Raw genomic sequence first — 15,806 nt, 5'->3', positions numbered from 1 at the left:
CACTCCAGCCTGGGCGACAAGAGTGAAACTCCGTCTCTAAACAAACAAACAAACAAACAAACAAATAAATAAATAAATAAATAAATGTGTTGTCATTATCGTCATTATTAAGTACTTGCTACTCTGTCATATGGGCATGCCATAATTGACTTAATCCTTCCATATTTCCTTTCATGCCAAATTCTTAATGAATTTGGACATCTAGCTTTCCAGCCTACAGCAAATTAGAGGCAACAAAATGCCAGATTATAGCAATGAAGACAGACATTGGGGAACCCTAGCCTGGGACCTGGTGCATAGTAGATATTTGCTGATGGCTGGCTGGATGGATGGAAGATGAGTTAACTGCAAAGTAAGCAGCAGCAGAGGATTGTGCAGGGCACTGAAGTCCAGCACAGTGAAGAGTGCTCACAATCATTACAGCATGTGTGAACCATGTGAGACCTTAGAAATCATCTTTGTGTAGGTGAGAAAAGAGGCCTCAAGAGAAGAATAAATTGTCTGAAAGCCCACTGCAAGTTGATGGCAGAACAAGAACCTAAAGCTCCAAGTCCTGATTAGTCTAGAGTTCAAGGGTTTTAAATATGATGACTTCCCCTCTTCCACACTGTGAGTGGATAGGAGAGGCCCTGGCCAGAGTCAGATCAGGAGCAGGGCTTCTCAGTAACATCAGCACCTTCGGGAACCAGGAACACTGGATGGTAACTCCTGGCTAACCCTCAATTGTCACTTGTCATAGAGCCATGTGTGAGGGCCTCCCTTCAAGTTGCATACAGCTTTCACCAAGCCCAGAGCGAATGTAGTGGGTCTATGTCATCCTTTTACCATTCTTCAACTCCTTATAAGTGCTCAATAATTCTTTCTGGAAGAGTTGCAGGTCTTGAGTGCAGAGGCAACAACCGACGTATGTGTGTACATGACATATATCCCATCAATACTGCACGTGCATATGTGCACACACATGAATATAAGTATACACACATCTTCCAGGCTGTTGCCTGTTTCCATCTTAAACCCTGGGTATAAAGGGCAGAGTTTATCCACAAGCTTTCTTGATAACAACTGAAGGTTTCTTTCACACAGATGCTGTTTCGTAGAGAAATTAAGCTTAGGTCCAATTAATAAACACATCTAATCAGTAAAACTGATGCCATTTTCTGCAAGTACTGCTAACCTGATCTTTACTTATTGGTTTATTTCTTATAAACTAGATCTGGCTTCTGGCCTGATATCACTGTTCTCCTAAAGAAAGTCTTAATTTATAGATGGGTATAGGCTCAAAATTTGTTTTTGCAGCTTTGGTTTTTTTTGGTTTGCTTAAAACATATGTTGTTTGTTCACTTCTCATTTGAAAAACAAAACCTCTAGATTTTGAGCTGGAGACGAGATGTACTCGGGTGTTATTCGGTTCTCATGAGGAAGGAGAAAAGGTAGCCAACTGCACATCTGCACAGTTAAACCCGAGTAGAAGAGATACATTAAGGAGGGATGCAAAGGTGTAAAATGTAGACTAGATGCTGAAAAGGCTAAGGTGGACAGTGAAAGTGGACACTTGGCTATGCCCAGGTGTATGCAACAAAAGCTATGTGGTCCCAGGGTAGCAGCAGCCCCTGGTGCCCAGCAGAGACAAGGACAAATGCACTCTGGAGAGGAGCATCTCCAACTTAGCTCTTCAGAATTCCTAAAGACATGTCAGCAAAAATGAGCGTGCAACCAAAAATTACCCAACACAGATGGAAACAAGCCCCTGTGAATTCAAGTCAGGAGGACCAATAAACAACACTATCCCAACCTGGCCTATGTCCAGAGGCACCACCTCCAGCAGGGCTCACTCCTGCCTCCTCCCATCCCACTCACCCTCTGTATGTCACCATGGGCTTTCCAGGAGTTTCCTGAAACTCAATTCCCCACAATTCCCTTTCTATATACAATGAAGTGCAAACTCCTTAGCAGGCACAAGTGGTCCTTCACAACGGAATTCCAATGTCCCTTTCCAGATTAATCTCCTCCCACCCCACATTCCTTCCCCAACCAAACACCCTTTATCCTGTGCTAGACAACGCAGCATCCTTGAACATCCCACTTCTTCGTGTTCATGCCTTTGCACGTGCTGTTCGCTCTTCCTAGAATGCCCTTCCTCACTTTCTCCAACTGGCCAACTCCTAGTTCCTTTCCAATGACAGCATAAATGGTACCTCCTCTGTGAAGTCCCTTGGACTTGCCCAGAATTAGTCACTGCTTCCTTTGAATTCTCTTTATAAGATCCCAAATGGTCACAGTGGGCAGAAACCTTGTGTTAGTAAATTCTTCAGCACTAGAGTCACTCTGGGTGTAATAAATACACCCAGGATGTCTTTATTAAGGCAATAGAGTAAAGAATAAATAAAGAGCTTTGGAATCAGACACACCTAAATTCAAATCCTAGGGAAGCTGCCTAATTTTTAGAACCTAGGACTGTAAAATGGAAATAATAAATCAAATCCTATCACCTGGGGCAGAGCCCCTTACCCCTCCCACTTCCATGGCAGACATTACAAATCAATCACAGCACCCCTCCCACTGAGTCCACGTCCAGCCCTGGAATCTTCAGTGCGGTCCTCAAGACAATTCCTGCCAATCATGTGGAGCTGACACGTAACATAAAACTCACTTCCCAGTTCAATCATGGGATAATCAAGACCTTGTAGATGAGGCACAGAGTATAGTATTTGACTCAGGCAGACCCTCAAAGGGCAACACCTATTACTATTTTATCTCCTGAAGTCTAAGATTGTTTGATGCACCGCTGATTTAACATGATTTCTGAAGGGTGGGGAACATTACCATATTAAATATACACTCTGGTTTTAGAGTTTAAAGTGCAGAAAAGGTGAGTATTAGAGAAAATCTAGTGAGACTGATGAGTGAATGAACTTCAAGAAGAGTGGCTGGGGGCCCCAAAAGGCTCTCCAACCTGGGTATGCCTGCCCACCAGGCCCTTTTGGGGCTTGAGGATGGGACTGAGAGCAAAAGGAGACAGTTGCACCTGAAGTCCCAGGCAGAGTCCATGTGGCCACAGTTCTCCTATCCTGCCTCGGCCGGTAGTGCCAAGAGATGCCAGGAGAGAATGTGCCTGCTCAGTGCCCAGCCCAACCTCCAGAATTAGGGTGGCCCTGTCACAGCCCAGTGCTTCTTGATTTCGTCTGTTTTTTATATGGCAAAATACATATATCACATGAAATTTGCCACTTTCAACATTTTAAGTGTACAATTCAGTAACACTGATTGTATTCACAGTGTTGTACAATATCACCACTAGTTATTTCCAAAACATTTTCATCACCCCAAAAGAACACTGTGCTCATTAAACACCAACTCCCCATGGCCCCTGCCTCCAGCTCCTGGCATCCACCATTCTACTTTTTGTCTCTATGAATTTGACTGTTCTAGGTACCTCATATATATGGAATCATACAATATTCGTCCTCTTGTGTCTGGCTGATTTCACCTAACATAATGCCTGCAAGATTCATCCATGTTGTAGCATGCATCGGAACTTCATCATTTTTATGGCCAATACCCCATTGTATGTATGTAGTACGTTTTGTTTATCATCTGTGGACATAGGCTGCTTCTAGTTCGGGGTTATTGTGTATAATGCTGCAGTGAACATTGGTGTACACACATCTGTTTGAGTCCCTGCTTTCCATTCTTTTGGATATACCTCTTAGAGTGGATTGCTGGGTTATATGGTAATCCTATGTTGCGATTTTTGAGGAATCAAGCCCACTGCTTTTAAGGAATTCTCATAGCACTGCTAGCTAAATGGTTTTGGAAGTAATTCTACATTGAATTACAGCACCTATTGGAGGCAGTACATTTCCAGAGCTTATCCCCCACTGTGAGAAGTCAGAGGCACAGTACGAGTGGAGCGCTTAAGAGCACTGGCCTAGGAGTTAGAAACCCCACCACCCCGCAGCTGTGCAGCTTCGGGCAAGCATCCCACTTTTTCTCCATCCATTTCCTGGTGTGAAAGATGAGAACCACAGTACCTATGTTGTAGGATAACTGTGAGGCGCACGTTAACTGAGGCAGGCAAAGTGCACAGCAATCGATCAATGGTCATGACAACCTTCACTACTGTTTGCGAGCAACTGTTCTTCTACTCTATTGCTGTGGCTGATGAACCACTGGACATATAAGAGTCTCAGAAAGTGCACATGGGAAGTTCACAAGCTTAATTTCAGGGCAAAAGCAACAAATTCTGATAATCTCAGGAGGTGGGGTCTTCTCAGAAACCAAGTCCTGTTGAAATCCAAAGAGGCCCAGAGAAAGGGGCTAGAGTACTCACAGGTGAGACAGGGAGGTCACATCTGCAAAGATGCCCTCTTGGAGGGTGGAGATGTCATTGCCGTGGAGAGACCTGAGAAGAGAAGAGAAGAGGCTGCTGGTGCCTTATCCAGGGACAGAGATGGGAGACCTGCTGGAGGGAGAGGCCCAGCCCTCTGCAGAGAGGGGACAGGCCATGCCTTCCCTCTAGGCCTCTCAGTGACCCGAAGGAGATGGCCCCCAGCTCAGCTGGCCACAGGGAAGAAACCCTCCAGGCGGACTGCCCTGTCCCCAAGCCCTTTGGAGGACTGAAATACTGCGTTTATATCAGAAACAGGACCTGTGCACCCAGAGCCCTCCCTCTTTTAGCAGAGGAGCCTAAGGGAGAGGTGCTTCTTCTTAGGAAGTTAAGAAGGCCAGCCACAGGTTAGGGCTGGGAGAATGTCACCTTGCCCCTGGTGGGCTGACTGAGGCCATCATAATGGACGGACGGAGGGCTTTGATCCCAGGGCAAAAACCTGACAGTGAGAACTTGTAGAAGAGGTTCACAAATCTCTTGCAAACAAACATTTTAAAATCTGAACAGAAGTCTCACATGCAAATGAAGGGCCACCTTATTTTGGATGTCCCCCCCCTACCACCACAAACTCATCTTGGGGGTGACAGCAACCCCCATTTCTCAGATCATTTCCCATGCACGCCCCAGCTTCTTGGGAATGAGAGAATCAACAGGTGCTTAAGTGACAGTGCTCTGGACTCCACCATGGCACAGCGTGGGCCCTAGACATGGGAACATTTCTGCCCACCAGGTGGGTGGCAGGACCCTCAGTGGGGTGGATTTCCTGGCGGAATGGCGAGTGAGGAGACTCACAGCAGGCGCAGGGAGCAGAGTCCCTGGAAGGCCAGAGGCGGGATGCACTGCAGGGCATTGTAGCTGAGGATCCTGTGGAGGAAGGAGACGGAGGAAGGGCACTGTGTTAGCGCCTGGCCCCTGTGGGCACAGCCGCCGCCCAGGGCGTGGAGGTCCCTCTCACCCAGCAGCCTCCTCGGGCTCTGTGAGGGGAGGCAGAGCAGCCAGCAAGTGCATGGGCTGGGCTGTGCCCTAAGAAGCTGGTGGTCTTGGGCATGCCCCCTAATCCCCTTCTGCCTCAATCAGTTCCCTCGACTGTAAAATAGGGACAAAAATAATGCCAACTCCACAGGGCTGTCCTGGGGGCGAAATCCAGGTAAAGCGCTTAGCACCATGCCTGGCTCCAGTAAATCCTCAACAAAGGAGAGTTGCTGTTGTGATGATTGAGAACATTCCCTAAGGGGCTGCCCCAGCAAGGTGTGTAGGCGAGTTCCCTATGAAGGTGACATCTGACCAGGACCTGCCTGCGGGGAGCTGACCGTCTCAGCCAACCACTTCCAGGGTGGACAGGCAAAGTCATCTACAATAATTTACTATTGAAAAGCTGTGACAGTGAGGAAGGTGCTGTCACTACTCCCATCTTATAGATGAGGAGACTGAGGCCTTGAGAGGTGAAAAAACTTCTCCAGGGTCACATTATTAAGTCATTAAGAAGGGGCTGGATGCAGTGGCTCACTCCTGCAATCCCAGCACTTTGGGAGGCTGAGGTGGGTGGATCACCTGTGGTCAGGAGTTTGAGAACAGCCTGACCAACATGGCAAAACCCCGTCTCTCCTAAAAATACAAATATTAGCCAGGCATGGTGGTACACACCTATAATCCCAGCTACTTGAGAGGCTGAGGCAGGGGAATCACTTGAATCTGGGAGGCTGAGGTTGCAGTGAGCCAAAATCACGCCACTGCACTCCAGCCTAGGCGACAGAGTGAGATTCCATCTCAAAAAAAAAAAAAAAAAAGTTATTAAGAAGGGATTTTCATTACAGCTTTCAGTTTCCAGAGACCACAGGCTAAGCCACTGTCCCAAAATGCTTCCAAGTAATTGAATCCATCCAGGGCAGACAGGGAAATCACACTTGCAATAGCGCCATGCTGGAAACAGTCCCCCGTGTTCCCCAATAGATGACTGGATGAGCAAACTGTGGCACATCCACGCCTGTACAGTAGAACATGGCTCAGCAATGAAAAAGAGCTACTGGCACATGCAACACCACACCACGGGTGAATCTCAAAATAATCATGCTGGGCGCAGAAGCCAAGCAAAAACGACTTTCTCCATTTGTATCTAAAACCCTAGAAAATGCAAACTAACCTATAGTGACAGCAAGCAGACCAGTTGTTGCCTGGGTCTCGGAGCTGGGAGAGGCAGGAGCAGGGATTATCAAGAATAGCACTCTTTTTCTTTCTTTCTTTTTTTTTTTTTGAGACAAGGTCTAGCACTGTCACCCAGGATGGAGTGCAGGGGTGTGATCTTGGCTCGCTGCAACCTTTGCCTCCCAGGCTCAAACCATCCTCCCACCTCAGCCTCCCAAGTAGCTGGGACCACAGATGTGCACCACCACACCTGACTAATTTTTGTATTTTGTATTTTGGCTTGGGCCCACATCCAGCTCCTGGAGAATGGCTGGGTCAGGACCCCTTCCTTTTTTGGGTACTGGGTCTACTGTTCTATCTGTAAAATGAGGTGTTGGAAGGTGAATGAGATACTTTTACACACCAGGCAAATATAAGGGACACTCGGTAATATGTTCTGATCAATTGCTTGGAATATAATTAAAGCCAGCATTTAAATATCTTAGAACATGGCCACAAAAAATGTTCAGAGGGTCACCGTTCACAACAATCCAAACTGGAAACAACCCCAATATCCATCAAGACTAGAATGGATGAGGAAAGTGTGGCCTGTTCCTCCAAAGGAACATTACCTAGCAATGAGAATGAACAGACCACAGCTGCCACGGTGGCATGAACGGATCTCGCAGACAATGCTAAGCAAGAGAAGCCAGATAGACTATCGCCCATATGATTCCACTTGAACAAGGTTAAAAATTGACAAAATTAGACTATATTATTTAGAAATGCACATGTAGATGGTAATGCTGTAAAGAAAACAAAAGAAGTGATCCTCATAAAGTCAGGACAGCAGCTGCCTCGGGGTAGGGGAGGAGAGAGCAACAAGGATCAGGAAGGGACAAGGTGCTAGCACTGTTCTATTTTTTTTTTTTTTTTTTTTTTTTCTGAGACAGAGCCTCACTCTGTCACCCAGGCTGGAGTGCAATGGCACGATCTTGGCTCACTGCAACCTCCGCCTCCCAGGTTCACGTGATTCTCCTGCCTCAGCCTCCTGAGTAGCTGGGACTACAGGCACCTGCCACCCAGCCCAACTAATTTTTGTATTTTTGGTAGAGATGGGGTTTCACCATGTTGGTCGGAGTGGTCTTGAATTCCTGACCTCAAATGATTGACCCGCCTCTGCTTCCCAAAGTGCTGGGATTACAGGCGTGAGCCACCGCACCTGGCCAAGTGTCCTTAATTTTTGACTTGGTATCTACACGTGTGCTAGCTTTATGATTATTTGTGAAACTGTACATTTATTTTTTTGCACTATTTACTTTTTGCATTATTATTTTCCATATCTACCATATGTTGTATTTCACAATGAAAGATGTTTTTTGAAAGTCTTTTAGGCTCTCAGGCCTGGCACCCTCTCCAGAGGGCAAGGCGTCTGCAGGTGAGGGATCTGGGAGCAACAAGCACAGGCTGGGGCTTGGGAATGACTCACAGCCATCGCCCCGGGGCCCCCCACCCCAGCCCTGCTGGGACTCACAGAGTGGTCAGCTGGCTCATGTTGGTGAAGGAAGAATTGCTTAAGGAACTGATCTTGTTGTTGCTCAGGTCCCTGGAAAAGGCAAAGGCATCATGGTTTAGAAAGAACTCACTCAGCCCTGGCTCACATTCACCGGCTTCTTCCCCTCCCTCACTCTGCCCAGGGCCATTCCCCAGCCAGGTTGGCCAGGGGTGGAGAGGAGCCCTGGTGCACAGCCTCGGGTCTCAGTGCTTGCTTAGCTACAGCCCTGCACTGCTCCCTCAACTCCCTCAGGTACCAGGGCTTGGCGTCTCCATTTCCTGACCCTCACCCCCACCCCTCTGCAAGCAGAGCCTGGCTCTGCCCCTTTTTACCGTGGGAACACTCCCACCAGGGTGTTGGTAGCCTCCCGACCAGATCCAGCACTCTCTCCTTTTTCTCCTTCCAGCACCTTAGGTGGGCTGGTTCAGAAGCCCTCCCTACGAGGCAGTCCTATGAGGGAGACGGCAGCCCCGTTTGACAAAGACCCAGAGTCTCAGAGGGATCTGTGACTCTTGAAGGGTCACCAGCTGGTCAGAGGCAGAGCCAGATTCAACGCCCCTCCACTGGCCACAAGCCCAGGTTGCTGCCGTGGCCTATCCAAGTCACCTGTGGCACCTGACACAACTGACCACCCTTCTCCTCTTCTCAAAACTCCCACCACCTGCTGTCCTCCACTCCCGACTGTCTTCGGGGGCCTTTGGCTGTGTCTCCTCAGTCTCTGGTAGAAGCTTCCTTCGTACTCAGCCCAGAGGCATGGGGATCGCTAAACCCCATCTGTGCCCTGTTTAGTCCAATCTAGGTGCCCTCGGGGAAGCCCCTGTGCTGACAGCGCCCCTCCCCATGGCCCCAGGCTATCCTTTCATGAACTCTCCTCCTGATGCCCACAGATACTCAAACTCCATCAGCATCTTGTGCTCCCTACCATGCCCCATCCCCCAGAGCCCAGCTCCATAATGCTGCCTGCCCACACGTCTGCCCTCTCGTCCCACCCATCTGATCCGCCCCTGGATGGTGGCCCTGGTCACCTCTCGTGCCGTGCCCTCCTCCTGAGCCAGCGTCCTCTCTCTCTGGCTCCTGCCTGGGATTCTGACCTCATCTCTCACCCACTGCTTTGCCCTTTTTGATCCATCTGCCATGAGGGTGGCACCAGAGCAATCTCTCTATGACACAAAGCTGATGAGGCCACTTCCCCACCAAAACCCCACAGTGGTACCCACGTGCCTAGCACGTGGACTCCAGGCCCTCTAGCTGGCCACCTGTCGGCACTCCTGGGTCTGGCCCCTGCCCCTCCCTCCCACTGCTCCCTGCTCTGCAGGCTTCCCAGGCTTAGGATTCACTAAGCTTCTTGAAGTTCTCTGAGCAGACTACACTCTGTGGCCCCAGACAGCTTATTCCCTCTGCCCACCAATGAACTCCAACTCGTGTTCCAAGATGCCCTCCTCCCAAGCCGCCTCCCTGAGTAGATCACATCCTCCTTGAGCCATAGCCCTAATCAGCATTGACCTCTGTTGGAACCCTTAACACCCACACGACTTTATGTGCTCCCTCCCCTCCCCTGCATCCTCCCTAAACCATGACATTCTGGAGAGGTGGCCATGACTTCGGGGCCTTCACATCTGCCCGCTTCATGTGATCTCAGCTCAGGAAACATTTAGAAAATGCAACGATGTGCCCTGCCTTCATCTTCTCCTCCTGAACGTTTCTCTAATCTAATTCCAAATCATTCCACTGTCTTTGGAGATATATTTAAGTGCTCTACTGAATGTTCAACACACTTTGTGGTCCTTCCCTGTGATGAGGAGGTGGTGGTACTTCAGCTCCCAAGAGGCAGTTTCACGGGCTCAAAGCACTCTGACACCAGCCACTGAATGACACTACTCCATCCCCTCTCCACCCCTCCCATTGGAACATTCAACATACATTGGCCAGGTCATTAAGCAAAGACAGATAAGTTGGAGCTTCAAAATCCTGTAAGCCAGAGCCACCCAAAGTAGCCAGTCCTTGAACTAAATTTCACCAACCCACAATAAGAAACTTGGGCCAAGATCCGGTCACCACACCTAGCTTAGTTTAGCGACCATTGTTTCCATAGCAAGACTTTCTCAACGAAGGAAGCAATACATTGATTTAGATTCTGGTGTAAGCACCATATCTAATTACAAACCCATTACAAACAGTTCTGGGACTGATGTGGGCCCGTAGATTGCACTTGGAGTGGCACTGCTCCAAACCACACTAAAATGGAATGTTCTCTGGACTTCTTTTTGGTAGAATCTGGCCAAGGAGCAGATAAAGACAATTGAAGTGAGGAGCTAGGTAGGCAAGAAAACTAAAAGGAGCTGAACTTATTATCCTGAGGTTTATTTTGTATATTTCCATGGAGTAGAAAGGGTCAAAGGTGGAAATAATGGAAAAGCAGAGGCGTAGCCTGAAGAAAAACTTAGTTACAGGTATGTATTTGTAGCTGCCATAGTTCATACTTGGTTTGAGAGCTGAGCTGGACCAAGAAGTTTTCCATCACCCTCTGCTTCTCCTGGCTCCTTGGCTCCTAACCTTGCAAGAATGAACATCCGCCCCCGCTCTTTTTTTTTTTTTTTTTTTGTGACGGAGTTTCGCTCTTGTTACCCAGGCTGGAGTGCAATGTTGCGATCTCGGCTCACTGCAGCCTCTACCTCCCGGGTTCAAGTGCTTCTCCTGCCTCAGCCTCCCGAGTAGCTGGGATTACAGGCATGTGCCACCATACCCAGCTAATTTTGTATTTTTAGTAAAGATGGGGTTTCTCCAAGTTAGTCAGGCTGGTCTCGAACTCCAACGTGAGTTCGAGAGGTTATCCGTTCGCCTCAGCCTCCCAAAGTGCTGGGATTACAGGTGTGAGCCACCGCGCCCACCCGGCCAGGATAACCCCTCTTAACCGTCACGACCAGCCTCAAGGGAGCTTTGTTTGGGGAGATGGCGTGAGCAGGAGGAGGAGGCAGGTCCAACCCAACATGGCCTGGAACTATGTAATTGCCAATCGTGGCCACTAGGTGGCAAAACAGCTCTAGGCACAGCTGTTCCCAGAGGGGAGCAGGGAAAGGAAAAAAAGCGGGATCTGCCCAGAAGTGAGGTCCGTAGGAAACTCCAGGAAAGCGGGAGTCCTGATGGTTAGATGCCAAAGGCCCTCCTGTCCTCAAGCGGCCTGGATACTTACACGAGCTGCAGGTACTTGAAGGTAGACAGCTGTCCCGGAACCAGCGTGAACTGGTTCCCATCCAAATAGCTGCAGAGAGAACACAGCGGCGTTAGTGCCCATCTCCACCTCTGGTGGTGCCCCATGCTGGGGACAGCCTTCCCTGTAGCCAGGGACTTCTCTCTCATTTCCTCTCCTCCACATAGGCCACACGATGGGCCCAGAATCACTTATGGGAGGAGAAAATACGTACGTTGTTGAAGCCATCTGGGGAGGTGCCACCCAGAGGACTTGGTAAAAAGCCAGTAGTCACGTGGCCTCTCTTGGTTCCCTTCTTGCTTCCCTTCTCACCCTCCCAGCCTCCTCCTTGTCCATGGACACTCCCTGGGCCCCTGCCTTCCCCTCCCTGCTCTGCTCTTTCCTGGCCAAATAGATCTGATTGGCATGTTACCAGGCTCTGCCAGCTCCCAGGGCCCCCTGTCCACCTGCTGGCATGGGCTGTGAAGCTGATCCACAGCCAGACTGCCCAACCAGTTTCCCCTCATTCCATCAGCATCCCTCTGCCTTCCTGCCTTCCAGGCTCCACGCCCTGATGTCACTTCTCCACCTCCCTCTGCAGCCAGTGCCACCACTGCTCTCGCACGGCTTGCTTTCCTTGCACTCTCATGCCACCCGCCAACTGTGCACCACCACCCATGCCCGGGCTCCTGCTGCAGCCTCTTCTGTCTGTTCTCTGCACCTTGGACCTCCCTTCTGGCCTCCACTCTATTCACTGCTATCCAAGTCACTGTCCTTAAAACCAAACCCACTGAAATCCTCCTAAGCCCAAAGCTTCCCAAGCTTCCCATTTCTAAAGGATAGAGCTTGGGATTCAAGATGCTCTGAACCTCCCCTTCTTCCCTTCATCGTTGACCATTCATGCCTCCAGCCTGAAGGTTGCTAAGCAGTGGCCCAATGCCAGGAGCTGAGCCAAGCTGGGCTCCAGCACAGGATCCCCACCCCCCAACTAACTACAGCCTGCAGGACAGCTCTCCCCCACTTCCCAAAGCCCCAGAGAGAAGCAAAAGGAGGGCTGTGCTCATCCTTACCCCTTGCTCTGCATCATACAAACTGACTTCCCACCCATCTCATTTGATCCTCGAAGCAGCCCTCGTCCATATACCCAAGTAGTCCCATTTCACAGATAACAAAACTGAGGTTGAGAGAAGTTAAAAGATTTTCTCAGGCTCTGAACTTCAGCACCTTCAGTCAAAGAAGGTAGGCTGCCCCACCCATCCCATTATTCTCAGGGCTGCTAGGAGGCTCCAAGGAGAAAACAAGGACTCATGAGTTTGTAGGACACTAACTCTGCAGTAGAAAATAGGGTGAAGATGGGGCAGGCCAGGCCCAGGAAAAGGCCTGCAGTGGTTGATGTGTTTGTGAAGAAAAGGCCAGCCTTGCTGGTAATGCAAGAAATAACAAATGGAAGCCTCATCGCTGGTCCTGGGGGTGGCGGGAGAAAAGCTCAGCTTTGGAGGCCTGGAGGGATCAACCCCAGAGCACAGGAAGAGGTCAGAGGTCAGGAGCTGGCCAGAGACTTTCATCGGGAGGTGTCTGCTGAAGAGGTCCCAGCTTTCCATCCCTGTTTGTCAAATGCATCTATGTCCAATCCTCCACATGCGCTCAGATACCAAATACCAACCAGCCAGGATTTCAGCACCACCATACTCGGTGCTGACTCAGGGAAGCAAGAAGGCCACCTTCTCGCATGGTCAATGGGAGTGCAAAGGAAACAGATTTTCTTGGAAGACCATCAGGTAAAATGCAGCAAGAGTCCTAAAAATGCACCACTGTCTGACCGGCGATTTCAGTGAAGGGGTGTTAGCACTGGTGCTATTTACGACAGTGAAAAAAAAAAAAAAAAATTGGGAACAACTTAAATATCCAACAAAAGGGGTTTTGTTTTCTGGGTCATAGTAGATTCATGTGAAGAACATTACACTGCCGGTACAAAAATCACATTTGTAAGTCTTCATGACACAGAAGCCTGAGACAATGATAGGTGGGAAAGCAATGTTTTCCTCATTTTAAAGGCAGAGCTTAGTTTAAAGGGAGGAAGCACTCGCTGCCATGCGGTCATCGGGTGACCGCAGAGGGGGAATCAGAGAGAAGCTCAAAGCCTTTCTGGAGGCAGTGTTTTCTGCAAAGCCTGAACTCCAGCTCCTAGTCAGCTAATGCCTGCTGTTGGTCACCTCCTCCTCCCGTGGCTAGGCCCCAGCCCCTCAGGAAATGCCCCCACTGTCCACATCCGGTGGACCCACGTGAAGGGGGCAAGGCCTTGAGCTACTCACAGTTCTGTGACATTCTTGGGAATGCCCTTGGGCAGGGCCCGCAGGTGCTTGTTGCTGCATCGGACCACGGTGTCCAGGCAGGCGCACTCCTGTGGGCACTGTGGGCGGGGCAGGCAGCCCCCCTCCTCCTGGCCTAGGGAAGAAGGCACAAAGCCCCTGTCAGGGAGGGGGATGGGCCGCTGTAGGGCCTCCTACAGTCAGGGCCATGCTCTGGGGCCTCTCAGAACAGAAGACCCCTCTGACACTACCTTGGCCGTCAGTAAGTCTCTGCACCACACCTCCCCTCAAGCCACCACCACCACCAGGGATGAAGCCCCCTGGAGCAGTTTTGAGGTTAAAATAGGTCTTGAGTTGATCTCTTTCTCCTCAAAGTCAAAGTGGACCTGGTCAAAGTAGAACAGGAGGATGGCCGTACACCATCCCATCCCCGGAGTGCCTGCTACTCCGGGCACTGGATCGACATTGTCTCCTTAACAGCACAGTCAGGGGTGCAGCATCGTCCCCTAGAATGCAGGCATGAGGAGGATGGAGACCTGGGCCTCTTTTCTCCTCTTTTTTCACTGATAGAGCCCAGTGCCTAGTGCAGTGCCTGGCATGCAGCAGCCCTCAAAACAGATGAGTTGAGTGAATGAATGAACAAATGATGAATTTCCATTTTACTGAGGTCTGGAGACGTTAGGCAACTTGCTTGAATCATAAAGTGGGTCCAAGGCAATGCAGAGTCTGAGCCCAGGTCTGGCTGCAGCAAAATCTGAGCCCTCGATACCACACCATCCCTTCATTGATTCATTCATCTATTCAATAAATCTGTGCCTTTCTTTCTGCTGATTGGGTGTCAGAGAGATGATAATATCACCACGGTAGGAGTTCTTGAGGATGGTGGGATGCTGGTAGCACATGCTCCTGGGTGACAGTGACCATTGGTTATGCAGGTCGCCTGTGTGCAGGCCCCACATGTTATAAGGGTGAACTCACTGAATCCTCAAAACAGCTCTGTAGTGAATGTGTTATTATTAGCCCATTGGAGCAATGAGGAAACTAAGGGCAGAGTGGTTCAGAAACTTGCCCCAGCCTGGAGCAAGCAGCCTGCCTCCAGAACCTGCTCCATTGGCCACCAGGCTCTCAGCAGCAACATCTTAGAAATATTCACATCCTTTCACCTCTAGGAAGCTATTCTAAGGGGAAGTGGAATATATACGTAGGGAGCATCTACAAGGGTGCTCCTGGCAGCACGATGCATTGGAGCGGGACTTGGGAGGTTGTCTGAATGCCCAGCAGCCGGGGGCTGCTTACATCGATTGTGGTACCTTCCAAATAGCGGTCCATCCTGTTGAAAGGTTTTCACAGGTGGCCCTGCAAGATCCCCTGTGTGCCACACTTGTGCACATGAGCACACAGCAAAGATCTGGAAAGCCACATAGCAAATGTCGACAGGAGTTATCCAGAGTTGGGGCACGGGGGCCGGGGGGTAGTGGGCAAATCGGTAATTTTTTTTTTTTTTTTTTTGAGACAGATTGTCATTCTGTTGCCCAGGCTGGAGTGCAACAGTGTGATCTCGGCTCACTGCAACCTCCACCACCTGAATTCTAAAGATTCTTCTGCCTCAGCCTCCCAAGTAGCTGAGACTACAGGCATGCACCACCACGCCTGGCTAATTTTTGTATTTTTAGTAAAGAGAGGGTTTCAGCATGTTGGCCAAGCAGGTCTTGAACTCCTGACCTCAGGGATCTGCCCGCCTCGGTCTCCCAAAGTGCTGGGATTACAGGCATGAGCCTCCCTGCCTGGCCTGCCAGTAACTTTTTAAAATTCTCCTTCTGGTTGTCCTTGGTTGTTGTTTTTAAGGAATGAGGATGCATTTCTTTTGTAAAAAGAAGGATAAAAGGAAACTGTATCTTGGAAAAAATAATGCTTCCAAAGGATAGTTAATGGCATGAGAAAATGCCCAAAATATATAGTTAGGTTTTAAACAAATCAGAATTTTTTAAAAAGACTTGCAAGCTATTATTATATAAATTAATAAAATATATATGTAAATAGTATAGACTCTTTTTTTAATTTTAGAAGTCAGAAGCAAAAGTATTCTTAGAGAATTCATTAATTTTGTTTAGAAAAATACCCTGATGGTGTTTTTGGGGTGAAAGTCAAAGCTCCCCACTGCCACATGGCCTGGCCAGGCCAGCTGAGGGTGGAGCTGCCATCGGGAGTAGGCTGCAGGGGGTAGAGGGCAAGAAAGGGAGAGACCAG

General features: G+C 49.4%; 1 protein-coding gene across 2 annotated transcripts in view; it reads right to left on the bottom strand.

Moving 5' to 3' along the window:
* The window catches only part of SLIT1 (slit guidance ligand 1), a 188,355-nt gene that overhangs the window by 28,235 nt on the left and 144,314 nt on the right, over window positions 1–15,806 (bottom strand). For both annotated transcript variants that reach the window (XM_003255278.3, XM_030808989.1), the window contains exons 21-25: window positions 13,563–13,695; window positions 11,254–11,322; window positions 8,043–8,114; window positions 5,180–5,251; window positions 4,331–4,402 (exon numbers count right to left, since the gene is read on the bottom strand). In XM_003255278.3, coding sequence (XP_003255326.2) covers window positions 4,331–4,402; window positions 5,180–5,251; window positions 8,043–8,114; window positions 11,254–11,322; window positions 13,563–13,695 — 418 coding nt within the window. The remainder of the gene's footprint in view (window positions 1–4,330; window positions 4,403–5,179; window positions 5,252–8,042; window positions 8,115–11,253; window positions 11,323–13,562; window positions 13,696–15,806) is intronic.

This window comes from Nomascus leucogenys, chromosome 3 (assembly GCF_006542625.1).
Source record: "Nomascus leucogenys isolate Asia chromosome 3, Asia_NLE_v1, whole genome shotgun sequence".
In the NCBI taxonomy this organism is placed as follows: domain Eukaryota; kingdom Metazoa; phylum Chordata; class Mammalia; order Primates; family Hylobatidae; genus Nomascus; species Nomascus leucogenys.
This window is presented reverse-complemented; position numbering and strand designations above follow the sequence as displayed.